The 27351-nt window shown below is 34.9% G+C and overlaps 3 protein-coding genes across 4 annotated transcripts in view; 2 read left to right on the forward strand and 1 right to left on the reverse strand.

Moving 5' to 3' along the window:
- Nucleotides 1-5394: 5394 nt before the first annotated feature.
- On the forward strand, nucleotides 5395-9171 carry cass (apoptosis inhibitor cassowary). The gene is made up of 8 exons (XM_028302212.1): nucleotides 5395-5605; nucleotides 5688-5849; nucleotides 6155-6499; nucleotides 6778-6975; nucleotides 7059-7250; nucleotides 7333-7599; nucleotides 7759-7923; nucleotides 8033-9171. Exons 1-8 carry the CDS (start codon nucleotides 5531-5533, stop codon nucleotides 8321-8323), a joined length of 1695 nt encoding a protein of 564 aa, XP_028158013.1. The 5' UTR covers nucleotides 5395-5530; the 3' UTR covers nucleotides 8324-9171.
- A 739-nt stretch (nucleotides 9172-9910) lies between these two features.
- Nucleotides 9911-11535, reverse strand: MED7 (mediator complex subunit 7). Of its 2 annotated transcripts, XM_028302209.1 has the most exons (4): nucleotides 11365-11535; nucleotides 10782-10988; nucleotides 10355-10623; nucleotides 9911-10178 (listed from the first exon to the last, which is right to left on the reverse strand). In XM_028302209.1, exons 2-4 carry the CDS (start codon nucleotides 10968-10970, stop codon nucleotides 9974-9976), a joined length of 663 nt encoding a protein of 220 aa, XP_028158010.1. In that variant the 5' UTR covers nucleotides 10971-10988; nucleotides 11365-11535; the 3' UTR covers nucleotides 9911-9973. The 2 variants fall into 2 exon arrangements, with proteins under 2 accessions (XP_028158010.1, XP_028158011.1); XM_028302210.1 differs by lacking the exon at nucleotides 11365-11535 and having other exon boundaries at nucleotides 10782-11007.
- A 3440-nt stretch (nucleotides 11536-14975) lies between these two features.
- Nucleotides 14976-27351, forward strand: part of Btk29A (tyrosine-protein kinase Btk29A) — a 30332-nt gene continuing 17956 nt past the window's right edge. The window contains exons 1-4 of the mRNA XM_028302248.1: nucleotides 14976-15199; nucleotides 15287-15441; nucleotides 23630-23758; nucleotides 24463-24556. Of these exons, the coding sequence (XP_028158049.1) occupies nucleotides 15292-15441; nucleotides 23630-23758; nucleotides 24463-24556 (373 nt within the window). The 5' untranslated portion in view covers nucleotides 14976-15199; nucleotides 15287-15291. The remainder of the gene's footprint in view (nucleotides 15200-15286; nucleotides 15442-23629; nucleotides 23759-24462; nucleotides 24557-27351) is intronic.

Raw genomic sequence — 27351 nt, forward strand, 5'->3', positions numbered from 1 at the left:
GAGTCGGTGCCAAGATTATGAAACATGTAAAGTTTGCCTGCACCGACTCCAAAAGTATCAATCATGGTATACCTACATAAATATTAATAATTCGTCCTAATAAATAAGAGGTAATTAGTAATTATTTTTCTACGTTTTAGTGTAGGTTTTTTGGAGTCGGTTTTATTTTTTTTTTATAAAATGTAACTTATTTCTTGCTTTTTAGTTAACTAATTATTACCTTGATGTTACCACTGAAGGTAGGCAGTACACTGAGACCAAAAAAAATTGGTTCATAATCGGCGGAGATATTGCGTATAAAAAAGTTCATCCCCAATTTTCCACCCTTGGGGGTTGTTTCTTTTATTATTAAATTTAAATGGGACCACCCTTGAGGTATTACCTATACGCCAAAAAAAGATTTGTTCAAATCGGTTCATAATTGGCGGAGTTATCGCGTAACAAACATAGAAAAAAAAAAAAAAAAAACATACGGGTCGAATTGAGAACCTCCTCCTTTTTTGAAGTCGGTTGAAAAAATATTGGTATACATATAATTTGCAGGTGCCCATTACTGCCCACAATATGTCAATTTTTAAAGGTTAAGGCTTATTTTCGCGTACCATTGCGTCTATTAAGCTTTGTAGTAAACTGTATGTACCTACGTATTTTTCTAAGACCGAAGCAAATTATCCACGTGAGCCTATTTTGAAACCGCGCGCAGCCGATAACAAATTGATATTTGAAAAAAATGTACCTATTGTTTTTTTACGTAAATCGATTAAGTTACTGATTCTGAGTCGGTCCTAAAAATTTGGATACTGATAACAAAATCATCCTGTATATGTGGGTGGTACGGAACGGCAGTCTCCGCGACTTTACCTTAGAATTGCGTAATTTCTCCTAACAAGTTTGTTAATCTTTCTCGTGTGTTTGTCTTTAATTACATATTATGTTTAAAGAACAGTTTTTAAAAATTAAACTAATTCATAGATCTTCATAATCTTTCTGTTATTCTAACTTTTTTATTTCGATGTAGTACCTACCTAACTTACACCCGTCTCACAAACATTACTATGAGGTCTCATAGTGCGTGTGGACGCACAGGGTGACACACGAACCAATCACAGAGCTCTATTCAACGCTGTGCGTTCGATTTGCTGCTTTACTTAAGCAAGCATCGTTTGTGAATACGGGCATTAGTGATCTAAAATTATAGCACTAACCTATCGCTTTGCCAAAAAATAATCACAATAAGTACCTAATTGCCGCAAAAATCAATCTAATTGTACAAAATTGAGAAATAAAATAAATAATTTAATTTTTCTTTTCTCGTGTTATGAAGTTATGATGATGATTTTGTTTTGTTTTTCATATTATTATGATAAGCTTCAAGTATTCTTTGCCATTTTAGTCTGAGGTTCAGCCCAACAGCCCCAAATTAAGTAGGTACGTACGTTACCTACCTGAGACCTCTAAATAATTTTAGGAATTATTGGATAATAGTGTCAAGTCAACCACTCAACTACATACTACTTCCAACACGTGTATTTGTTTGCAAACTATTACTATAATAACGTACTAAACATAACTACATAATTATACGTGGATATTGTCTTTCTTCCATGGTATTAAGAGTTACATTTTTCTATCATAACGAAATAAACGCAACACATGACAAGACAACCCTAGCGCAACGGCCGAGCGTGCGAGCGAGCGAGGTATACAAAGCGAGGTACATACATGAGTTTACCTTCTGTTATATTTTGTGGCTCCACTGATTGTTCTGTTCATTTCCATAGATCAGCTAGTGGTGCAAAGAGGCAAAGCATGTTTGTAAGATGGGGATAGCGGTGCGGGTTGTACAATAACTAAATGTCGATGTATAACTTTACTGCATATCTGAATTGTACAATTGTTTGTTATCCTAAATAAAATAAAATAAAATAAATATATTAAGTAGGACTTGTAGAAATCCCACATCAGTGTTGCACGGGGATCGAACCCCAAGCCCAAACCGTTACCTACTTGGGTTTGCAGCGTGAGATGGATGCTCAGTCTATACATGCATAAGATGTCCTCCCCGTTGTTTTAAGTTAAAGTAATATTTATAAGCTAGAAAACTTATTATAGAAAGTAGGTACTTAGGTAACTAAATATTTTTATTTTACACAAAAGTGATGAAAATTAAACATTTTAAATGACATAATTATTTCAATAAACGCAGGTAATTTGAGATTTTAATAATCAACATTTTGCATAAAATGTGATAAAAATATTTTATATCGCAGCAAACTTAGTACATCGTTCGTTCGTACGCTGCAGCCGAAAGACGTCCACTGTTGGACAAAGGCCTCCCCCAAGGATTTCCACAAAGTCTACGAGCTATACCTCTGCCCTGCTGGACTTGATTTTAGCGATTCTGCAAACTTACATAATGAAAAGTTGTTCTGTATTCTGAGAATGAAAACCAAACCATTATAATATCATCACGAGTCACAACGTGAAAGTGTTTCTATTTATTATAAGAGTCACGAAGTTTTTACATTAAACTTGTTTTTTTAATTAGGTATTTAAAAAGAGAGCGAACGGGTATTTTTTTACTCGACCACAGCTTAGGATTTTGATTTTGGTTGATTTGATGTTTCATTTATGAATAAAAACATTGAAGGTGAACCCAGTTAGCTAGAAGAAGAAATATTGAAAAATGAAATCCTGCGACTTGGCCCGTGGACCAAGCTAAAAGTGAGCCAAGTGAGCCAAGTCACTGGAAGATTCTATAACTTTGCTAGCTCAAAGTAGCTAGGTACAAATTTATGAATCAATGAGATATTATTATAGGTTGGCGCATAAATACCATATAACTAATTTAATAACAATGGAAAATGTTTGGAATTGTTTGAATGTAGACTTGATTATAGGTGGATTTATAAAAGTCTGCCGTGCTGTGTCAGAGCTTCGAAACTTTTGACATGATGGCGCAAGTACCTACACTATACGGAAAATTGTCCAAGTGGAAGCGCTAGCCCGCACACCGAAGTATGGGCGACACACGGCACGGCGCACGGGTGCCCGGGTGCCCGGGTGGAGGAAGGAAAAAGTAACCGAGAATACCGAGATGGTGTTCACACTATTCACGTCTTGGCCAATTTCCCGCATAGTGAATTTGCGCCATGAGAGTTGTTAGTTTATCGCTACGAGATGGCGTTAATGTGCGGCGGCAGCATAGAGTTGGAAATGCATTTGAGTTTATCAAATAATTAGTTCCCTTTTACATAGATGGCGCAGTAATGTGTTAACGTACTTTTTGGCTGAAATTCTTATGCATTAGGCCCGATTCCCACCAAGGCGGGGCGAAGCGGAGAAATCTTTTGAATAACCAATCAGATTTAATTCAGATTAAATGAAATTGATACAATGAAATCTGATTGAACTTACTGCCTGACCTTTGTTTTTGCTCCGTGTGCCTGACTTAGCTAGGCAACTTAAAATGGGCAAGTGGGTGGGTACCTCCCGTACTACCTTTCACTAAAGCCTTTTGAATATGTATCCTTTCTTACTTTTAGGTTTTATTGTGTTGCACGTGTTTAAATATTTTCATTGTTATTTTTATCATACTTTTATTGTTGCAATTAAACAAATAAAATCTTAGCACTTTTGTTTTGGTTTTAAATGTTTATCGATTGCCTGCACTCCTGCAGGTAAAAATAAAGATAAGGATTAGTGTAACTATTCCTTCGGCACCCTTTGTACCTTTTGTTTTCAATATTTTAAAAAGATGTAGAAAAATAATACTCCGTTCAAAGAATGCTTTTGTTTTTTTAAATACAAAGAAAGAAGATTTTCCCAAAATAGGTATTGCCAGTGCAGGTGTTACTAAGTTTTTAAGCAAGATTTGCTACATACGAAGGATAGGTAATAAAATAACAACAACTTTTAAGCCACTATAGTGTATGTAAGGCCCGGCTTCCATCAAGGCGTAGTGGAGCGGAGCAGAGAAGTTTTGAATAACCAATCAGATTTCATTATTTTCACATGACTACATATCCACTTCGCTTCAGTGCCAGCTTCGCCGTACATCTCTTGGTGGAAACCGGGCCTAAGAACCCATTATATTTAACTACGAAACTGTAACATTTTACAGATTTTATGAATACTGTTTATTTTGTAACAAAAATTATAACCATAATCCATAATCTGATTTACTTTCATAACATACTGAACTGGCAGGGTACCTCTGAACAAGTGACGTCAATCGTGGTAGTTACAAACTATCGTAAAAAGGTACAAGGTTTAAAGGCGTTCTACAAAAGAGGACCTAATTTACCACGTGGTATTTAAAATATGAGTTTCATGAAAAGACAACACAAATCTGTGAGTAGATAAGTAATAGGTAAAGGTAAGTAATAGATTTGGTAAGTCAGTATAGTTCCAAAATACTGGACTGTCCTGTCGATGACATTGACAGTGGGGCGCCACCGTCAATACCGAATCGCTGGTTCAGATTTTTGCCATGTTGCAAACCATATAGTTGAACGATAGTAGCGCCCCCCTGTCATTGAGTTTGGTGGGACAGTTCAGCGTGGGTCATCTCTAACAACTATGTAGGCAACTATGTAGTAACTTACCTAAGTGAACATACGAATGAGTAAACATAGATTTCAAAATAATTATTTCATAACACCATAATTTAATTGGATCCGTTCAAACAATTAAATTAATTATTTAACATTATTATAAGGATCAGGGATCAGGAGATTCACCACACCACCACACAGTCATTGTATTTTTTTTTAATGCAATTTGCAAAACCCCCTTAATAAACTAATAATCAAATCTTTCTTTCTTCATATTTAGCGCCATCTATTGTTCATAATAGTACCATAACATTGAGCTCAATGTAGCTCAATAAAAAGATTTAGTACATCACTAATGTCATTCACCGTTCGTTCTTTGTGATTAGCGTTAAGATTGGCTGTTCATGTTGTTAGGTTGGCTATATTGACCAGCTCATGGTATTTTTCACAGATAAGGATANCATGTTGGCGTTGGCGCATACCATAAACAATATCATATTGTCCAGAAAATAAAACTCCCTCCAGAATCATCAGTCTTTACAGGAGAATGTTTTGGACTGTTTAAGGCTTTAGAGTATGCTCTCCTTATGAAATTAAACAAAACTGTAAACTGAAACTGTTCCCTACCTTTTAACTTTAACCCAATCCCACCCTGTCTAAACGCAATGTCCGCAAAACTTATGGCAAAACTGAACGCAAAAATCAAGAACCCTGTCGTGGCTAAACGCAATCCGCGAGAGCCATAAAGAAAAAAAAAAAGTATTGGAATTTATCGACTGAAGTCGCTGTTTGGAAGCAAGTTTGATCGTAGTATGGAAGTTTCCGTACCCTGCATCATTCATTGATTGCTTGTCGTCGTGATTAGTCGTCATCGGATTATTTTATTGCGGTTGTTTATCGTGGTCTTCAATATTATTGGTGCTACTGTGTAGTTTTGTGGTGAAGTTGTATAGTGAGTTTATTATTTTTCAACAATGTCGGCGGATAATATCGAAAAACTGTACCAAAACTATGGCATATTGGCCGACGCCAAGGATGACATTTCTAAGGTAACCTAAATTTTATTTTGATACTGTATGCTATGGTCTTAAATTAGAATTCAAGTTACTTACTTGTGGTATTTCTTTACAGCATGAAAAGGAGTATTTGGAAATATTATCAGCTGTAAAGGGATCCGACAAGGAGAAGCGTCTCGCTTCTCAATTCATTGCGAAGTTCTTCCATAGTTTTCCTAACCTCGCCGAGCAAGCTATTGAGGCTCAATTTGATCTTTGTGAAGATGATGATGTTGCTGTAAGTATTGTCTGACGTGGTGTTTTTTTATTTTTGTCATTTAATAATCTCTTGGGGGAACTATCACTTACACAAGATTCTCAAGTGCTACTTTATAGTTTCATTGTGGTGTATTGATGTAAACTATATTTGCCCGTGTTTTATTTAATTTACAATATTTGGGTTTCCTTAGCAAATGATTTTGCATAAAATTATTTGTTCCGCCCCAGGAGAAAAGTACCTAGTTTTTATCATATTTGTTACTTTTGTTGTGGTTTCAATGAGAGCTGGAAGAAACTTTATTTATTGTTGATTTTTGTTTGTAGATTCGCAAGCAAGCTATCAAAGACTTGCCTGTACTTTGCAAAGACAACAAGGAGAATACACAACGGATTGCTGACATTCTGGCGCAACTTCTTCAGTCTGAGGATACCACCGAAATCAATGTTGTCACTAACTCATTGCTGGCAATTGTGAAGAGTGACCCTAAAGGAGCTTTAACGGGGATATTTTCTCAAATACATCAAAGCGCAGACACTGAAGTAACAAATGAAATCGTAAGGGAAAGATGCATCAAGTTCTTGGCCACCAAAGTCAAACAACTTGGGCGGGAAGTGATCAACAAAGAAGCAGAGGACCTTATTATTGCCGAATGCCGGAAAATATTAGAGGTATGTGTCCCTATCTTTGTGAATCAATATTTTTACTTAATTTTGTGAGTCATAATTTGAGAGATTAGTCACTTGGTTAATGGTGTTCAATTACATAATCATGAGTACATTTCTCTGTAAAGTGCTATCATTAACACCTTAATTAATTACTAAGCACTCATTATCTTAATTATCAATTTAATTAGTTTTTTAAATTCAGTTGTCATAAATAGAATTCCTGTATCTATCAATTAGTGTTGATATTTATTTTAAATAACAATATTGTTTCTTATTTGCAGGATGTTGTTGCTGAAGAATTTGAGCATATCATTGAGTTACTCACATGGTCCAGACTTGGCAAAACACCGGCAGGGAAGAAGGAGCTAGTACAACTAATTGCTGCTCTTGCGTTTGCCCCCGAAGATTGGCATCCGGAAGATCCTGAATATGTTGACAGGATCCTACAATGCACACAACATGCACTACCCTTATTTTCGGTAAGATTTCCTACTTTTTTCAAGTATTTTATGGAATTTCAACTAACAATTCTTTGGACTTACATAATATGTTTTATTTGTAGCCCCAAGTGGATTCAAACCAGTTCATCAACTTCTTTAGTGAACATGTCTTGTCGAGATGGGATGACATCACCACACCCGAAGGAACTGATCCAAAACTTGAACTACTGAAGATGTATGCTGAAATCACAGAACATTGTGGAGAGGTTGAGAAACTACAAGACAAGATTAACACAATCTATGATATCTTAATGGTAAGAATTGTGGTTTCTTGCAATTATTTGTTTTACCTTGCCGATGACCTTCTATAATCTAACTTACTTTATTGTTTCACAGAAATACTTGCCAGAAGCTCCTTTAGAAAATGAAGAAAACAAGGCAGAAAAATCAGAAGAGGAAAGCAAAAAAGAAGAGACTACTGCCGTCCCATCACTGCAGTTCTCACACGTGGAGTGTGCCTTGTATGCACTCCACTCGTTGTGCCGGAAAGCTCCTGATGCATTGAGCGCTGATGCTGCTAGATTGAAGGCTCTGCGGTTACGTCTGCAGTACACAGCCCGCCTCACACAGGGCTACATAAAGAAACTCAAGGAAGTTACACAGGTAATTAATACATTTTATTGTTATTTTATTAATAAAATAAAATTACTTATTTCATAACAAAATCTTGCTAGTCAATTCTTTCATATTAGCATTCATTCATTTCAAAGTGGTTTTGTCTTTTGTAAGGACTAATAACCAAATAATTTTCTTTTTTTATAGAATAAAAAAGGAGAAGATGCCAACTCAGAAGAAAACAAATTGAAGGTTGTTGCATTAAAAACAACATCAAACATCAATACACTCATCAGGGACATATTCCGAACTCCGCCTAGTTTCAAGAGCAAAGTACAGTTGTCGTTCCAGTCAAAGAAAGCTGAGAAAGAGGTAAGTTACCGTTCTTAGGATCTGTTTACCATATTGACTTGATTTTATGTATTATTTGAAGATAGGCTGAAGTACATTATTTAATTCTTTTTTTTTCTTTTGTCTACAGGAAAAACAGCTGAGCAATTCAGAGGTCAAAGAAAAACAACCACATGCAGGCCAAAAGCGTCACCAACCAATCACATTTGATAATGGCGAGGAAAAGGGATCCCCCGAAAAACGCGCACGCAGTGGCGATAGAAACCTGAAAATGTACACCCCACCGTCTGGCAAATACAGTTCCAGGCTGAACAATACTGGAAGGTTCTCTGGACCCAATCCCGGGAGGGGCAGGGGTGGATATGGGAGACGCGACTTTAGAAACAGTGGCGCCCCTTTCCGACGACGTAGCAATTATTAATACTAACAAACACGGACTCGACATTTTTGATTTTAGTTGGAAATAATGATTTTTTAACTGGTGCCTATTTACTGTCTTCGCATGACAATAAAAAGAAGACACTATTGACATCACAAGTCTTACCACCAAAAATAAAATTGGGCACGTAAAAAGAGTCAATTTGAATTAAGTATTTAGGAAAACTTCGTTCTATCACTGTTCCAGCGTATCCATGGGATAGGTTTTATTTTTTCTTCTGGTTTATTTTTCAGGACATTTCTTTATTATGGACTATAGCCGATACGAGTAGAAGCTGGTGATTCGTGATATTTATTTATCAGGTTATTTATGCAGCATCGTGACACATCTTAGGAACTGGTCATATTTTGTTTTCAATTAATTCCTTTCAGTCCAGCCATCGTGACTACGGTTTCAATGTTGGGATATTTCTCGAGGTAAATGACTGCATTACTTTTGTAACAGTTGCAATACCACAGAATAGGTAAGTATGTTAGATTTTAATATATAATCTTTTATATGAATATAGTTAGTAGCAGCTAGTTCCAGCCTGCCTGGTGCTACAGCACTGAAATTTGGAAAAGTAGTCTTCGAAATCTTCGTGCGTAAGTTTAGCGATAGTAATATGATATTGAATTACATACACATTTTTTAAACTAGCCCTGCCGTTTGGAGCGTCCACATTTTATATTTCGGTAAGTAGTGAATGTATCACTCCGGTATTACAACTCTTGTTCCAGTTTTTAATTTCTTAGGCTTGTTTTGTACAGCCAGGAAATTATTTCAAGTGTACCTTATGTTTATGGGATTGTGTGATCTATCTTCGTAAACAATAAATGGCTCTTAAAATATTACTTTTGTTTTAATTTTTAAACCTATCTACCTTTACAGAAAGAATTACATACACATTAAATTAGATTCAAGTACAAACACAGCACACCAATTCATTTTAATTTTTTGCTGCCAAATAGCACTCATTCCAAGTAATGATGCTTCAGTCCTTTATCTGTTCTATCAACTGTACTTAGGCACAAAAAAAGGTTGTAGAAAGTAGTTCTAAAAGAGACAGAGACCTATTAAAATACATTTTACATAGCCAATTCTCATGGACAAAGCATCAAGATTAAATTACTATTCTGATTAATAAATTACAGTTCTCATGAAGAACACAATACGCATGCACTGACTGTTGAGATCTCAGTGTACTGTGTAACATCACATATTCTGTTAGTGATATTTTTTGTGTGAAATTCGCTTCTTTTCTGAATAATCATGACGCCTGTTGTAGCCATGAAGCTAAAGATACATGGTTGTAGCACACCTCCGCCTCGAAACCGTGACAGCGAAAAGATTTCAGTATACATCTCTGCGATCACATCCCCACATTAGCAACATGGCTAGGGAAACACAGAGGTGTATATTGAAATCCTTTCGCTGTCATCGTTTCGTGGCGGAGCAGGTGCGCTACAGGCGTTAGGAAAACGAAAGTTAATATGCAAAACTTTTGAAATGTTAATGAGTTAGAGGGCCTCATTTTTTCTTCCAATCAAGTTTTTAAGATTTCAGGTCTTCAACATTAAAATACCAGTATATAAAAATTAGTCTTATATTTTCTATTTCTGCTAAATCTAAACGAATACAATTAAAAGCTGTTCATCTCATATTATCAATGACATTACACATAATTCTGTCGAGTTCATAGCAAGGGTCCACAGCGGCATTGTCGCTAGGGCTGCAGTCCATGTGTTCTAGCATCTCAATGGGCACCTTGAAATTGGAGTCAACCTCATTTTGGTCAGGCAAACTTTGTAGGGCATTCTGTAGAATATCTTGCACTTTGTCCAAATGTTTCTTGAATCTGAAAAAATTCAAAGGTCAAACAAAATCTTCATAAGGTAAATAAATACATTTATTATTAAACTTTTCTGTCCAGCGTAATTTTCTACCTACATTTTACTCAGGCAATCCTGTCCAAGGAGAGCCAAACTATTTTGTTTTATGAACATTTAGTTTGATTATACTTTTATTGATTACCTTGTAGCAGTTTCCACACGCTGCCTTTTCTGCAACTCCATCATGACCCGTAAAGTCTCTCTAGCTTGATGCGGTCTGAATTCATTTAGCAGGTGATGTATGTGAATAAACAGTAAACTGAGATCTTCAACTTTCTCAGCTCTCTTAGGTGAATCTGGACAATTTACTAACAAATCTAGGAGATCCAAAAAATTTACAAGTAATGAATGATTCAGCTTTTTTAGTTCTCTTCGTCTTTCAAAGTGTACTGGATACAGGCGTCGAAACCCCTGTAAAACCAAAATCAATTCATTTCGGATATACAATAAATAACTTTTGATCCTCCTGTATAACCAAATTGGACATATTTATAAAAAAATACAATGTATAATGCAGAAACTAAAAATCATTTAAAAAATTTTATACAAGCAATGAAGAAGAAACTGACCTGACTCTCCAATGACCGTATGATTGTATCATCAGCGTTGAAAGGATGTCCAAACATAGAATACGAATCATGTATAGGCCGCGGTGGTAAAGGCGCTCGATTTCTCCTTACATTTTCATCTGTATAGAAATTAATAAACTGCACTGGAGGCAGGGGCAACGAACTAACTTGAGCTGTTTCTGAAGACATGTTAATCGACAGATTGTGCTGAAAATTAAGAAATTAATCAATTATGTATCCAATCTAGGCCTTCTTTGGATAGTTGGCCTAAAATTATAGTAAGTCTGAGTAGTAAAGTAATAAATCCCAACTAATATTATAAATGCGAAAGTAACTCTGTCTGTCTGTCTGTCTGTCTGTCTGTCTGTCTGTCTGTTACGCTTTCCCGCTTAAACCTCGCAACCGATTTTGATGAAATTTGGCATAGAGATAGTTTGAGTCCCGGGAAAGAACATAGGATAGTTTTTATCCCGGTTTTTGAAACAGGGACGCGCGCGATAGTTTTTCTGTGACAGACAAAATTCCACGCGGGCGAAGCCGCGTGCGGAAAGCTAGTATGGAATAAAAATATGATTATAAATACTTTTGGCTATGAATCCAGTTTGACCGAGTCAACTGCTTCAGAAGGTAACTACTTTCTTTCTGGAAAGTAAATTGCACGTAGGTATTTCAGGCTCAAAAATACACAAAAAAATACTGTGCTACCTAAATGTCAAAAACAAATGGACAACAAAATGACGGACGGACTGTCACTGCTGCCAATATGACAAACTAAATAGGGATGTTCCCGTTTTTTGCAAAGATCGAACTATTACTAAATTACAAAACCTAACCTAGCTCTAGGTACGGCACTGGGTGCTAGCATAACGGATATATTATAATACTTAATATACTTTTTGAATACATACATACATAATACAGTGTGAGTCACGTTAAAATGTACATATGAAATAAGATGAAACTAGACCTATTTTTATCGGCAAAAAAGAGGTAAAAATTTTTTTATAGATTTTTTTTCTTCCATTTACTTATTGTAAAGAAAACGTAATAACTTTTAAACAAAGAGGTATATCCTGATAAAATAAAAACAATAATAATGCTAAATAACAGACGATACAAAAAAAATACATAAAATACCCTGAAAATGCTAACAAATAATAAAAAACGATACTTTTTGAAAAAAATCTGCCTTTAAATTCGTGTTTTTTTGGTTATTTGATAAATTTCTTCAAAAAATGCCCTTATAACAGGTAGTTTTTATTACTTTGTATTATTCTCTATCGTATTACCTTTGTAAAACCAAAAATTGCATGTCTCTATCCCTATCACAACATTTGCTATGATCGTTTGAACAAAGGCCTGCCTCAACATTATTCTCCGCTACAGGTAGGGACAATTTTAATTTTAACTAAAATGCTTATTTTACTTCGAAATCTTTTGTTTTTATTTGAAATCAAACTTGTCTTTATCAAAATTACAAATCTAGAGCCATCTTCAGTTTCGTTGTTAACGAAGCGTTGAATGGCGCGCCCGGAGAGGCTCAATTCAAACGATCATTGCAAACGTTGTGATAGGGATAGAGACATGCGATTTTTGGTTTTACAAAGGTAATACGATAGAAAATAATACAAAGTAATAAAAACCACTTGTTATGGGGGCATTTTTTTGGAGAAATTTATCAAATAACCAAAAAAACACGAATTTAAAAGCAGATTTTTTCAAAAAGTATCATTTTTTATTATTTGTTGGCATTTCCTGAGTATTTTATGTATTTTTTTAGTATCGCCTGTTATTTAGCATTATTACTGTTTTTATTTTATCAGGATATNGATTTTGGTATATGCTACACACAAATTGAATGAAAATTGTGAATGCAGTAACCAAATGTTTCATTGCAACCGAAGGTGTGACACGATGAGAACGCGAAAAATGATATGAAATAAAAAACGGGGTTTTTTATCGTTTCATGTGATATTTTCGTATTATTTTTGTTTCTATTACGATAAAATTTATTTTGTATGTAGCTAAATAGATATTTTATCATCTGATTTCAAAGGTATTGTTCTAACTTATACCGTTTATGAACTATTATTGTGTGACCATCAAATTTGAGTGTAAATGAGAAGTACCCATAGATAGTCTAACACCCAGACCGGTCACAGAAATTAAAATGCATCATTTCAATTTCTGCCCGGCCGAGAATCGAACCCGGGACCTCTCGGCACAGTAGTCCGTTCTGAACCACTACACCAAACGGCAGACGAATACATACCCATGACATTTAACACATTTTATTTTTTTCATTAAAACATTTAACTGATGATACAATAATTGATGTGTCCACGTGGGAATGTGTCTGATTGAAAATGTGTCCCGTTGAAATTGTGTCTCGTTGGAACCAAATCATAAATTACAGTTCTCACGAAGAACACAATACGCATGCACTGACTGTTGATCTCAGTGTACTGTGTAACATCACATATTCTGTTAGTGATATTTTTTGTGTGAAATTCGCTTCTTGAAAAAGCGCGGGAAACGTCAAGCTAGGCGGTTGTCTCAATTTTTGCTTTTGCGATTTTTATAAATTATCTAGTAAATAGAGATCAGTTAAGTAGTGGAGTGTAGTATATTTATGTTTATCTTTCTATTTATTTATTATTTAGTGATTTTGGCAGTGCTCTGNAATATCTCTTAGTTTAAAAGTTATTACGTTTTCTTTACAATAAGTAACTGGTAGAAAAAAAATCTATAAAACTAAAAAAAATTGACCTCTTTTTTCGACGATAAAAATAGGTCTTGTTTCATCTGTTTTCATATTTACACTTTAACGTGACTCACACTGTATCATACATAGTAACAGTCCCGTCACAGAAATTAAAATTCATCATTTCAATTTCTGAATTTCTGCCCGACTGGGAATCGAATCCGGGACCTCTCGGCATAGTAGTCCGTTCTGAACCACTACACCAAACCGACATGACAGGCTGACAGAATCGGGATATTATGCTATAAAGCAGATCTGGGCCCAGATTGCGCTAATTTGAAATATCTCCAATTCAATTGCAATTCATCTTCAGTGGCGCGCGAATCTCCCTGCATTTTCATTTCAGCAGAGGTACAATTTGGTATCACGGTAAAGTGCACGTGCTAACAAAGACGAAACAACAGATTGATGCACTTATGCCCACTGCACTACTTCCATTGCTCGTGTACAGCCACACATTTTGAACGGTTTGATATCATAATTACATTACTATAATTTGGCATAGTTGAATGTTTCTTGCATAATATTACTTTTATGGAATAACTGACTATGAATATGACTATGCCATAATGCTCTTAACATAATTATGTTTTGATTTAAAGTGTCAAATAGGTTAAGGTGCAGCGGGGGTACCCCTAAGCCGCCTATTTAGTTTTATACATACATAAATGATTTCATATTTCATTAATCACATTTACCAAAATATGAGGTAACTATTAACAAAACCGGTAATTATTCATAATTTGCACATTTATCACATTTACCGTAACACATACAATGGCATTGGAACCTCCCTTTCNGATAGCTTCATGATTGGAACATCCCTTTCTATTTATTGATGTTGGCAGCCATGAAATATTTTTAATAAACGTTTCGATTAATGCAGCAAACTTTTAGGATTTGTTTGAATAAAGCACATAATAATTCTAATTGAATACTCGATTTTAAAGTCGTCACAATCTAATCGTTGATAGATCTTTGTACAGAGGGTAGCTAATGAATAAATCGAAGCGTATTTACAATGTCCGTCTGATCCAGACTCAATAAAAATTATAGTGGGTATTGAATTCGTAAACGTGAGTTTGAAAGTTTAATTTTCTATTTTCATCAAAATATTAGCCGACCTCAACCGCCTTCGTCGACCGTGTCCAACAAACAAACAACGGCAACAACCATAGGCAACAACCATGAACCAACACAACGAAGAAAACAAAAACCAAATAGGATTGAATCATGAAATTAATTATGATTAACGACACTGGGGGATTTTGATTATAAAACTATTGCTATTTTTTTAAAAATTCGTGTTTGCCACTGTATTTTATTTTATCAATTAATAAACTAATCGATTCTTGTTCATCCATCACTGCACTGCACACCACACACATATTTGTCTGTGGTATTATGTATTATTGGACATCACTACTTTGGTGTTGTGTCTGTCTGATAGCCACAACAAGTTTTAATTTTAATAATTTTATTATATTTTCTCTTTCAACGAAAACGAGAAAGCTGGCGACTGGCGACGATGACTAATAATTGAAGAACGTACATTGTATAATTGCTACAAGTATAATTAGTGATTTGTTCAAAAATACAGTTCAAACAAAAGTTTTCAAGTGGAATGGTGTCGCCTTTGATTGGATTCAGACAGGTACCTAGTCGCCGGTTTGTGTTGTTGTCCTTTTTGTTTTAATAGGTCATGAAGGAACTTATGATTAAGATGGTTTTAAAATTTCAGTGAATATGGCGGGGAAAGACGAAGACGATGTAATTTTGCAAGCTTTTATGGTGAAAAGATCACAAAACAAAAAGTTGTTTACTCCTGTAAATTTTAAGGAGCGCTGGGTGGTGCTAAGACGTCGTTCACTTATCTACTATGACTCTGATAGTGAAGTAAGTAGATTCATTATATATTTATTAAAAAGTTCTTTGACCTAACCTTTTTTGCAAGGAGGCAGCACAGAAAGTATGTCTGGAGGCAGAGAAATATATTTTTTTTATTAACAAAGAACTTACAAGGTTTACTAGGCCTCCACCCCAAAGTCAATAATTTTGCCGCAGATTTAAGAACATTATAACTAGACATCGGATTATATGCACTATCAAAATGCCAAAATATGCATGCAAATATGCACTAAAAAAGGGCGAAATATGCACAAAATATGCACAATCAACAAAACATTATTAGAATGAACTTTATTTTCACAATACATAATTAATTAATTATATAGGTACTTATTGGTTGTAATTCTTGTGACAGTATAAATATTTATTTATATATTAATTCTTGTGACAATATAAATATAGTAAAAAATATTAATAGTGACAATTTAAAAATTATGTCATAAACTGCACTAAAATATGAATTTGATTTATTGTTTGTTAAAAAAAATGAATTTTAGCGAATGTTTTTCGATAATAAAACGCAAATCCAGGAAACGTTTTTATACGACCGGTCACTTTTCGGTCTTCATGGAATGGTCATTCATTTTCGCTCCGCAACCCCCCCCTCCCCCCCGTATGAAGGTTACTTTTTATTCAAAAAGGTTACATTTTTTTATANATCTGGCCACAATTTCTAATTTTTGTTCAAAACTGAAAAATTGAAATTTCGTTTCGATGATTTTTTATTAAATAAAAACGACTAAATATTTAAAAAATATATGTTATTTTATTTTATTTTAATTATCTCTTTATTTTGTATAATAAATATTTCATAGATCAGTAGTAATTTTCCTTATTTTCATACTTTTTTTTGCGTTCCGCTAAATCTGCCGGTGTGTGTACTTAATATACTTTTTGAATACATACATACATAATACAGTGTGAGTCACGTTAAAATGTACATATGAAATTAGGTGAAACTAGACCTATTTTTATCGGCAAAAAAGAGGTAAAAATTTTTTTTATAGATTTTTTTTCTTCCATTTACTTATTGTAAAGAAAACGTAATAACTTTTAAACAAAGAGGTATATCCTGATAAAATAAAAACAATAATAATGCTAAATAACAGACGATACAAAAAAAATACATAAAATACCCTGAAAATGCTAACAAATAATAAAAAACGATACTTTTTGAAAAAAATCTGCTTTTAAATTCGTGTTTTTTTGGTTATTTGATAAATATCTTCAAAAAATGCCCCTATAACAGGTAGTTTTTATTACTTTTTATTATTCTCTATCGTATTACCTTTGTAAAACCAAAAATTGCATGTCTCTATCCCTATCACAACATTTGCTATGATCGTTCGAATTTAAAAGCAGATTTTTTCAAAAAGTATCATTTTTTATTATTTGTTGGCATTTCCTGAGTATTTTATGTATTTTTTTAGTATCGCCTGTTATTTAGCATTATTACTGTTTTTATTTTATCAGGATATCGCACGTTCATAATCAAACCGTCACTATACGAAATTGGGAGAAATTGAGTTAACAACGCCATTTATCAGCGCTCCGTGAAAAGTGCATGCTGTAAAAATCCCACGCTTAAAGCTCAAATAGTTCGGCAGATATCACTAGTGTCGTTATGGAGTTTAATGGGAAAACCGGCATTTGTTGTGAGTAACAGTGACATGTTTTTAGTAGTGACGGGATCTGGACGGGCTCCCCGTGATAGTTATGTAAACTCTGTGTTGAAAAACGTCATTTTTAGCATAAAGACGCTTTTACTCCAAAACCATAAGATAAGTCACAATAAAGTAATACGAAAAACGCCTTAAAACAAAAAGTGACAATATTTCTCTTANTATGGCGGGGAAAGACGAAGACAATGTAATTTTGCAAGCTTTTATGGTGAAAAGATCACAAAACAAAAAGTTGTTTACTCCTGTAAATTTTAAGGAGCGCTGGGTGGTGCTAAGACGTCGTTCACTTATCTACTATGACTCTGATAGTGAAGTAAGTAGATTCATTATATATTTATTAAAAAGTTCTTTGACCTAACCTTTTTTGCAAGGAGGCAGCACAGAAAGTATGTCTGGAGGCAGAGAAATATATTTTTTTTATTAACAAAGAACTTACAAGGTTTACTAGGCCTCCACCCCAAAGTCAATAATTTTGCCGCAGATTTAAGAACATAATAACGGATGATTTCATTTCTGAACATCCTCAATGGCATAAAAATATTGCCTAGTATAAAATTACCTATATTTCAGTTACTCGCTTCAGTTAGTCTAATATTATTTGTTACCGTTTATGCAAGATAGTCTGATATTGTATCTTGTAAGTTTCCTCATTAGCCCCTAGTCATGCTTACTTTAAATAATTATTTACCAAGTTAAAAACTTAAATAACATTCATTCATGCATGTTATTTAAGTTTGTTGGATCAAATCTGTAGTTTCTTTCTAATAACGCAGCAGTTGAGTTGTTGAGGATCAACATTGATAGATTCTTTATAGAATTTTTATAGGTTTATTATTTATTTATTTTATTTATTTATTTAAAACAAGTTACATAGCATTTCCAAATATTAATGATAACTATTGACGGTGTCACAAAAACCAGTTTCGGTTTTACTGTGCACCGCTGATTCAACATCAGACTCAATCATTCAGAGCATGAAGTTAAATAAAATCGAAGAAGGTGATGGATCTATAGATCACAATGATAAAGAAATGTCTGTAAGGGCTACACCTTTTGAAATAGTCACATGATGACCATGTTATTTTCAACCATTCAAAATTTTCAACTTCTTTCAATGAAATATTATTTTCAATGCAACTGGTTTGATCTTATGAGATTGTCTTATCTTCCAATTTATGAGAGACATACTTACAATTTTTATGTCTCATCATGAACAAAAGTTTGGCCTGATCAAATAATAATGTAAACATTATTTTGAAATGATTTACTGATTGTAGTTTTATTTTATTGAATAAAATGAATAAAATAAATATGGGGAAAACACATTTTTAAAAATTCTTGATAAATTTGATGCTTGTACATGTAATTATATTATAATTTATTATGATGTTATTAATAGATGGTTTTCCCATTTATTTATCTCATACAATAAATATTTGCCCCTTTATCCCCTTGAACTTGATCCTAGGATATTCTTTGACAATAACTGAAGGCCATATTTGCTTATAATTGCCCACATAAAAGGAAAGACTCATTAGATCTACAATAGGTACCTACCTACTATCAATAGGAAAATTAATTTGGTATTCTCATTTTGTATTGTATATTTGCATGCTATCAAGGAGCAACAGTAATAATTATATAAAAGGTAAGTGTTTTGTCCTATACCTTTTTTTGGAGCATCCCAGTATGCAAAATGACAGTTTTTAAAAGTAAAGAATCAGACTACAGCGACGAAAACATTTGATGCGACGCGTAACTTATCTACACGACTGTAAATAATAAAAATTACTCACGCTTTCTTTAACGGCATATTTGAGGGCACGTTAAGGTGACAAACATACATTAAAATGATATTCGAGAGTGAGATTCATTTAATTGATATGTAGATTATACTAAAACCATGAAACCATTCTTTTAGTCTAATTATGTGTAAAATACTGCTATTTTGTTATTTGCGAGTAATTCGCGTATTCTTCGTTGATTGAAATAATTCTAAAATCGAAGAATTACCTAAATCTGAATCAGTTTTAGCTTTCATTTGTGTCATGTTAAAAGTTTCTTTACTAGTTTTTAGAATCCCAGACTAAGTTGATGTTAATTGTTAATCGCATTTTTATGTCGCTTATCTATCGGAAACTTTATCGAATTTAAAAGCTACTTATTTATCAGAGGTCCCACAAACGTCCTGTTCAAAAACACAATAGAATTATGGCGTGGTAATTGTCCGCCTGTTCAACCAAGTGGAATAATTGTAAATTCAAAGTAGATATCTCGCTCCTTCGAAAGTGGTCCTGCTACTTAGTTCCCATGACGTGCGTCATTCATTCATGACTCATGGTTTGTAGGACTCTTTCTTGAAAAATATTGGATGATTCGATAAACTACTATTTGAGGTTTGTAAAAGCATCTCCTAAATAATTTTCTGTCGTTATAATAAAGAATCGTTTCGAAACCATCCTAACGAACAAATAGCTTTAGGGTTTGGTTTAATAATCAGCATAATGTTCTAGTTTTGCGGATGTCAATGAATGAGTATTGGTGATCGCTCATCATCAGTTGACACCACAAAATAATAAGAAGCTGCACGCCATTGAAAGTGTCGGTTTTTAGGGGAGCGACGTCCTTTGATCAATACAGATCGATGACTTGCATTTTTCTTATCTCCACCTGTGAGATAACATCTAGGTGGCGTACGAGGGCTGTGCCTGGGCTAACAAGAAACGTTAGACGTTCGTACTTGATTAATGTAGGGGCTAGGGGGTGATGCGAGGGTGGGCGCGCATGCGCGAGCAGGGTGTGTCTGCCGCGCGGCGCGCCCGGCGGCGCCAGTTCCGCACCGCCGCCGGCCGCCGACCCTTCGCACCTCGCATCACCACTGGTAATTACAAACCAATCATACTTTTATCACTTAAAATCTCACCCACAACAATCGCATTCCTCTCAACCAAACCCGCACTCACCTTACCCACCAACTCTTCATTTTCGCCTCTACAAGGCATCGAACTCGAACACTACGTGCGTCTTCCATTTTCAGTCACCACCTACGCAAAACGACTATGGATGAGGTCTCAAATGGATTCGGTATTTGAGTTTCTGATTGATCCGTTTTCGTAAATCGTTGTGAATGATTTATTTATTATTCGACTGGCTCGAAATCGTCGTAACTCGTTATTTAGGATTTTTAATGCAACAATACATTTATCGGAACATTTTATTGTGACTTATTAGTGATCGTTCTAAGAAATTAATAGACGAGAAAATCTATCCATAAATCTTTCGTCGCTCTTAAATCTTTTGTTTTTATTTTCGGTAAAGTTAAAAATATCAGCGACTTATCACCGTTAGCAAAAACTGTTACTATGATATTAACACCAATAAATAAAAATAAAAACAGTGCTCACACTTAGTGAAAATTATAAACTATCCACATGAAAGTGTAGAGCTGTTGAAACAACAAAATAAAATATTCCGGCATCTCGTATTGTACCCTCCGCAATCACTCGAACAATAGAGGGCGAGCAACCCTCGCTCTAATGTATGTGTAGTCATGCCTTCGTGTGGCCCCTTGTTATGTGAGCAATTTTAATGGAGAGCTCTCTACGCTACGTGTGGTAATTGTTTGAAAAAGGCGCACTCCGCCCGCGACTCTTGGTTATCCGCTGTTGTTTCAGCCATTTTTTTACCCGCCTATGGAAGTCATAACGACTGAGGATACAAATACCAAGTCCCTAGTCCTATTCTACTTTTTCTTCTTTTATTTATGGCCAGATAAGGGATATTGTTTCACATTTCCACCTCACCTCTGAATTCCGCCAAAGTCACGCGCCTAGACGTTAGTTAGGTAGGCACGAGTATAAAGATTAATTATTACCAAACCAATCGACACTAATTACATTTACTTCAAAGTTGTATAGTCTATATTAATAAGGAGAAGCCGAAAGTTTCTCATTAACATCGAATAAACAGTTAAATTGAAAAACACGATTCTGACGGGAGATGATTGTATTGGAAAAAATCCTGACATGGTAGAGACATGCAGTTAGATGTATTCATTCAGTCAGTCTGGATAGACTTCATTCTTCATTTTTGCTATTATAGGTTAAACTAGTGCTTCCTAACATTGTGTGGTCTACTTCTTTTGTAACTTACTAATTAGATACTAATGTGATAGATCATTCGGTAGCGAAAACCGGCGCGTCTAAAGCCTACGGTATCACGTTAATGTTTGGTGATAATAGCACTTATGTCCGTAATTGGTGTCGTATGGCTGAACATATTTACTGTTGGCGCTTGGCCAAGTATCCGTTCCTCTTATCGAAACATGTCAAACGACAGATTATGTAGTACAGTGATATCGTGTTACCATATTAGCATTTCATTTATTAAATTGCTTATTATTTTCTCGATCAGTTTAATTAATTTTCTTTAAACTTTCACACACTTAAGTCTAAAGCAACTAAAGCCTTAAACTAAGCATAACTTGTAGTACGACCGGACCAGGGTCTAGTTTACGGATAAACATAAGTAAACTGTGTACCTACCATATCCATCACTTCGGGTATACTTTCTCGATTCCATAGAGTACGCAGGTATTTGCACCCTGCGGAATCGAATCTTGCGTTGGCCTAGTCCGCGAACAGTTAAGGTGTTTCTCCGATTTTAGGAATATCGTATTTACCATCCTTTAATGAGTATAATTGAAAATATAGAGCCCTTCTTTTATATTTTTATCATCACTTCTGTGATTGACATCTTTCAGGCGCAATTCGTTTTTAATGGAAAAAGAAATACTCTTCATGGTTAAACAACCATTTATTCTTGTTACTAATGATTTTCGCTATTAGATATGAAAAAGAGATATTTTTCAGGCTTTTGCGCGCTAATGAATATTCCTAAAATCAATTTCGGTCGGAGTGGTTACGTAAGTAAACCTCTTAAGAAGATTTGATGCTCTCTCAAAGGTTCGGTGCGATGAGGTAAACTCTTTATCTTAATTAAAGTTGGATTCACAATTTGAGTCTCTTCGTTTGTACGTCGACGCAATCAAACGGTTTCCAACCTAACTCTACATGTCTCTATTTTATACATCGTTTCAGAAGTACTCTATGGAAGACACGTTAATTTAAAGGGAACTTAATTCTATTTAGGTGTTGTTTAGCTTCGTACACATAACAATTAACAACGGAGACAGATTCAGTAATAATAATGTCTCAATTTACATAATCATCTTTATTGCCGAATAATTTGCGAGTGCCTAATCCATTAGTAGCGCCGTTTAACTATGTGTATCTAAATGTATTGCTATTGACTATTTAACCTTTGTTTGTCACCTGTCATCCGCTTTGCAATGGAGGGAAGTCGAACCTTAATTTCGAACTCCTCCTATGTTCTTCTGATTAATTTCGTTGCGGGTCCAATGACAGTTTAACTTTCCCCCGGGACAAACTTGACCTTCATTGGTTGGGTTTTTGTGGCGGTCAAGCTGTAGATCCTGGCTACACAGGAGTTGCAGTGGTGGGAACGAGAGGTGGGAATAGTCCCGTTTTTTTTATTTAATGCCTTGCAGTCTAAAAGAATTTCCATCCCGACGATAAATTGCTTGTTAAAATGGTACCTTTTTATAGAGGTACTTTAAAAATGTGCCAAGTTCTATCAGAATAGGTACGTCGTTTGACCTAAATAGCGTTAAATGGTTTTTATGCATCAGCGCACTCGAACTGTGGGACTGCATCTGCAAAATGTTCGGGAGCTGACTCCAGCCTCGGAATTCAATTTGCGGGAATTGTAGCGTGAACTAAGGATACTTTTTGTTTCCACTGTGATGATTAATTACTCGCCTGGCTTTGCGGCTCTAGGAGAATAATTACCTGGCGTTATTAGTAGAACAGAATTCTGTTGGTTTTAATTTTGTTACTCTGATGGTTGCAATTTTCATGTGCCCATTTACATACAGTACCTAATTTAAACGATACAGTTTTTGGAAGCGTAACGAAACATTTTGGAATTTTCCATTCAATACATTTGGGGAAAGATCTTTTCTATTTCTTACCGTGTCTGGAAAGTTTTAAGAGGACCAATAGAATTTGAAATGTTTGCCTCAGACTAAGTTTTAATATCTTGTATCTTACTTTAGGTCATTCCAAAAGGTTTTGAACGTGTTTTGACTTGAAAAAAAAATCACCTGATTCTTGGAGAACTTGAGCCCACGAACTTTTGTTTGTTATTTTATCTTTAAATAAAATTACTTTATCGTTTACGTAAATCTATTTAGTTTCAATTAATTGATGGATATCGCAGCGATTCGATTAAGTGCGATATTTTTGAATAATCATAAGATAATTATAATCGTCGTATAAATAGATATGCATTATGCACATTAGAGACTTCCCATATAGCACAAACAATTTGATGAGAACAGGGGAGGGGAGTTAAAATGTCAGCTAAACAAAATTGCAGTTACAACGAGGTGTAATTGGCTAAGTGTTTTGTAGAGGCGCAGAGAGCGCGGGCGCATCGCAACGGACGCGATCCATACGGTGGAGCAGGCGCAACTCGGCGAGCTGAGCAAACAGCTGCCCGACGGCATCGGAGACAACTCAGCTTATAGATACCCTTTTCAGGTAATTAAACATTTTTTAAAAATTAATATTACCTTAGATTAATAAAGCCTAGATGGATGGTGATGGTGAAAGAACAGTAGGCACTTCAAATTATACCAACTGGCTTAGGCTGAGTTGCATTAAATTAACTTTATCCGTAACTATAACTGCTATAGTCAGTGTTGTTGTGTAGAGTTTGACAGACTTGACGTTTGTCAAGGTTAAAGTAATATGCTGAAACCCAGGGCTAGTTTTTTCCATTCGTCCTGATATTTGACAAAGTCATGTCCCCCTTAGTACAAAAAGTTCAACTCGCGTTGATCACTACTTTAGGCACTCTGATTTTGACCTCACTTTAGTTGAAGAACCGCTTGATGACGACTANTTTTTCCATCTGTCCTGACATTTGACAAAGTCATGTCCCCCTTAGTACAAAAAGCTAAACTCGCGCGTTGATCAGTACTTAGGCACTCTGATTTTTGCCTCACTTTAGTTAGAGGAACCGCTTGACGACGACCATCCATCTAGACTTTATTAATCTAAGCACTATATTTACATTTTCCACACACAGAATCACGTAATTACATAAACCCTTAACTAGAAAAATCTCCGAAACGAAACAATTACCCGTACTTCACGGTTGATTTTTGTATTTTTATACACAATTACTCGCGATTTATTCAATCAGTGTGAATGTGCGTGTTCATATGACAGATTGTGCGCAGGTGGGCTACTCTGAGCAGAACACAGACTACACCTTGTACCTTATAGTTGGAGACCACTCAGTGCGCCTACATTGGATTCACGCCATAAGGAGTGGTGAGTATTTTTCCATGACATAGTTTTTGTGTCATCTTCTATTTTTTTATGTTTCTTAAAGTTACTAATAACGACTTCTGACGTTAACATACTTATCTTATANATTTTTTTTATTTTTTTTTTTCGTAAATTTTCTAATGTTTTTGTCGGTTCAGCCGTTCTCGAAATTTGAACATGTAATATGTAGGTAACTTCGGGTGGAATCTTGCAAGCTGAATTTGTTAGACCAACTTCCTGACGACAACTGTAGGTATTGGAACACATAGTAGTATTGTCTATGGTTTAAAAAAGCAAATGTTTCTTCTTTTGTCTATTGTCATTCTCTTTGTGTCACTTACGAAGAATAAACTGAAAATGTGTTTAATCTCATCTTTTTATTAGAAATCCTTCAACAGCTGATTGAGTTAAAAATTTGGATATACATGTAATTCGGATGACAATGCAATATTGTGATGACATGGAGTCGATCGGACGATAGAGCTGGAATGCCAGTGGCCCCATAGCGATGGCTCCTACGTATAAAGGCGAAACTGCCGCTTACGCCTTTTTCCAATTATTTAAGCAATGATTTCATTTTGCTCTAATCTATAACGTCAGTAAGAAAAAAAAATTTTTTTTCCATTAGATACAAAATAAAATTTTAGGCAAATAGGCGTATGTGCAAAACTACGCCACGTATAAAGCCCAAACATACGATTCGTCAATCTATACGAGTAGTTGCTCACATAAATATATATTTTTTATAATCCAAATCTTAAATAAAGCCATGAAAATATTTAGCAAATTGTTTTATTTATAAATTATGACACATAATATAGTTATTAAATTTTTAGCGTTAAGAGTCGCATCTCAAACTAATTTGAAAATTATAAATAACTTGAAAAAATCGAACTGCCTAAGGNTCTGTCTGTCTGTCTGTCTGTCTGTCTGTCTGTTACGCTTTCCCGCTTAAACCTCGCAACCGATTTTGATGAAATTTGGCATAGAGATAGTTTGAGTCCCGGGAAAGAACATAGGATAGTTTTTATCCCGGTTTTTGAAACAGGGACGCGCGCGATAAAGTTTTTCTGTGACAGACAAAATTCCACGCGGGCAAAGCCGCGGGCGGAAAGCTAGTAAGTCCATAAATGACCTTCAAAGTACCTCTAACAGTCAAGAAAAATTTTCTAAGAACGTTTTACCAGACCGTAACTTTTAAGATTTTTGCCTTTATGTTATTATCCCTTCAAAATCCTCTTTAATAGGTATGTAGAACTTGACAGCGTGATTGATAGAGCTCTTCAAGTTTTTGCAAATGCAATAAACTATAAGACGACATAATTGATATGTTCATTAAATATCAGAAAACAAGTTATAAAAACATTAGTTTCATTGAATGCAAAGTGCAGATCAACCAGTATTGCACATTAATGGCACAATTAACATAAACGTATTAATATTTCCATTTTGCAAACGCTATTATGTTGATGTGAAGAACATACTATTATCAGATTTATTGTTTTTTTGATCTTGAATAAAAAAAATATTAAATAATGTAGAACAATCAGACTTTCAAACGGTACCATGTAAATTACACAATTATGTAGTACTTGTAACTTACGCTGAAAATTCAAAACATATTTTTTTCACGGGAACAACTTACCTGAAAAAAAATGATTTACTGAAAAAAAATCTTGTATTAGTTAAAATTGCTCCTATTGCAACTATATGATATTACAGTGCTTACGTTAACGTGTTATCGACTTTACATACTATTTTCGTGAGTTCATCTTAAAATCGCGTGTTACACCTAACGAACATTTGAATATTCGCGTGACTTACTGCACTACTAACATAGTACTCGTATTTGTACAAGGACGTAGATCTCCTAACCACATAAGCGATAGAACGCATTTTTTGTTGCTTTATCGTTATTGGCCCTTGTATGAAAATAGGTACTGAAAATCTTTGATGTAAAATGTGGTGTTAAAGTAAGACTGATGTCAAGATGTCAGACAACTACGCCGTATCAACCGCTGATGGGATTTATTGAAAGACTTATTTAGTTGGGATCACGTCTAGTAGTGGGGTCTAGCCAGTCTCAACTCTCAAGATCTAGTTCATTAATCGTAATAAAAATAATAAAATGTATTGCAATTTTGTTGTTAGGTAACAGGCGATCAAATAAGGTAGAGCAGATTAAAAACCGGTCTTTAGTTTTCAAGTGCATAAACAAACATTTTAAATATGAGTACATTTTTGGACTCCACCGGTCTAAATGATATCTATTCTAGGAATCACACATGTGTTTTTTTATGTGCATTCGGTATTTGCCCTTGCTATACACGTTAACCTCAGATATAGGTAGGTAGTAGCTTGTTGACGGTTGTAACAATTAACCTATAAACTGGAAACAGATTGCTAATTAATTGGCAAGCTGGTATTGTCGACCATTGCCCGGTGATATTTAGAAAAAGTTTTGGCTTAATTGGTACGTCATATTTAGGGTCCAATGTCCAATTTTTAATGACTACTTAATAGCTCTGTCATAAAATACTTCCATTTTTAGTAACCAGTCTTAAACCTTTGGCCTACCACACAGCTGACGCGATCATGGCGGTACATTTAAATTTTTCATGCATTTCAATTTAACATCCGTTGCCTCCGAATCCACGATAATACATACCTACGCACAAACTTTTTTAACATTTTCATACGTTACGGGTCAAGTTGTACAAAAAAAGTGCTGCTGTCGCGCCGGCTGCTGTGTGCCAAAGGCATAACACCTTGTTTTCTTGTATGTATATCATTTCCTG

Source organism: Ostrinia furnacalis, unplaced genomic scaffold (genome assembly GCF_004193835.3).
Source record: "Ostrinia furnacalis isolate ACB-3 unplaced genomic scaffold, ASM419383v2 OfSCF1098, whole genome shotgun sequence".
Classification (NCBI taxonomy): Eukaryota; Metazoa; Arthropoda; class Insecta; order Lepidoptera; family Crambidae; genus Ostrinia; species Ostrinia furnacalis.

Coding starts and splice junctions, on each gene's coding strand:
- cass (XM_028302212.1), top strand. CDS start 5,531: ATGTCGGCGGATAATATCGAAAAACTGTACCAAAACTATGGCATATTG. Junction 6,976..7,058: donor ATGCACTACCCTTATTTTCG/GTAAGATTTCCT, acceptor TTTTATTTGTAG/CCCCAAGTGGATTCAAACCA. Junction 7,251..7,332: donor CAATCTATGATATCTTAATG/GTAAGAATTGTG, acceptor ATTGTTTCACAG/AAATACTTGCCAGAAGCTCC.
- MED7 (XM_028302209.1), bottom strand. CDS start 10,970: ATGTCTTCAGAAACAGCTCAAGTTAGTTCGTTGCCCCTGCCTCCAGTG. Junction 10,624..10,781: donor TACGGTCATTGGAGAGTCAG/GTCAGTTTCTTC, acceptor TTGGTTTTACAG/GGGTTTCGACGCCTGTATCC. Junction 10,179..10,354: donor CGTGTGGAAACTGCTACAAG/GTAATCAATAAA, acceptor GAATTTTTTCAG/ATTCAAGAAACATTTGGACA.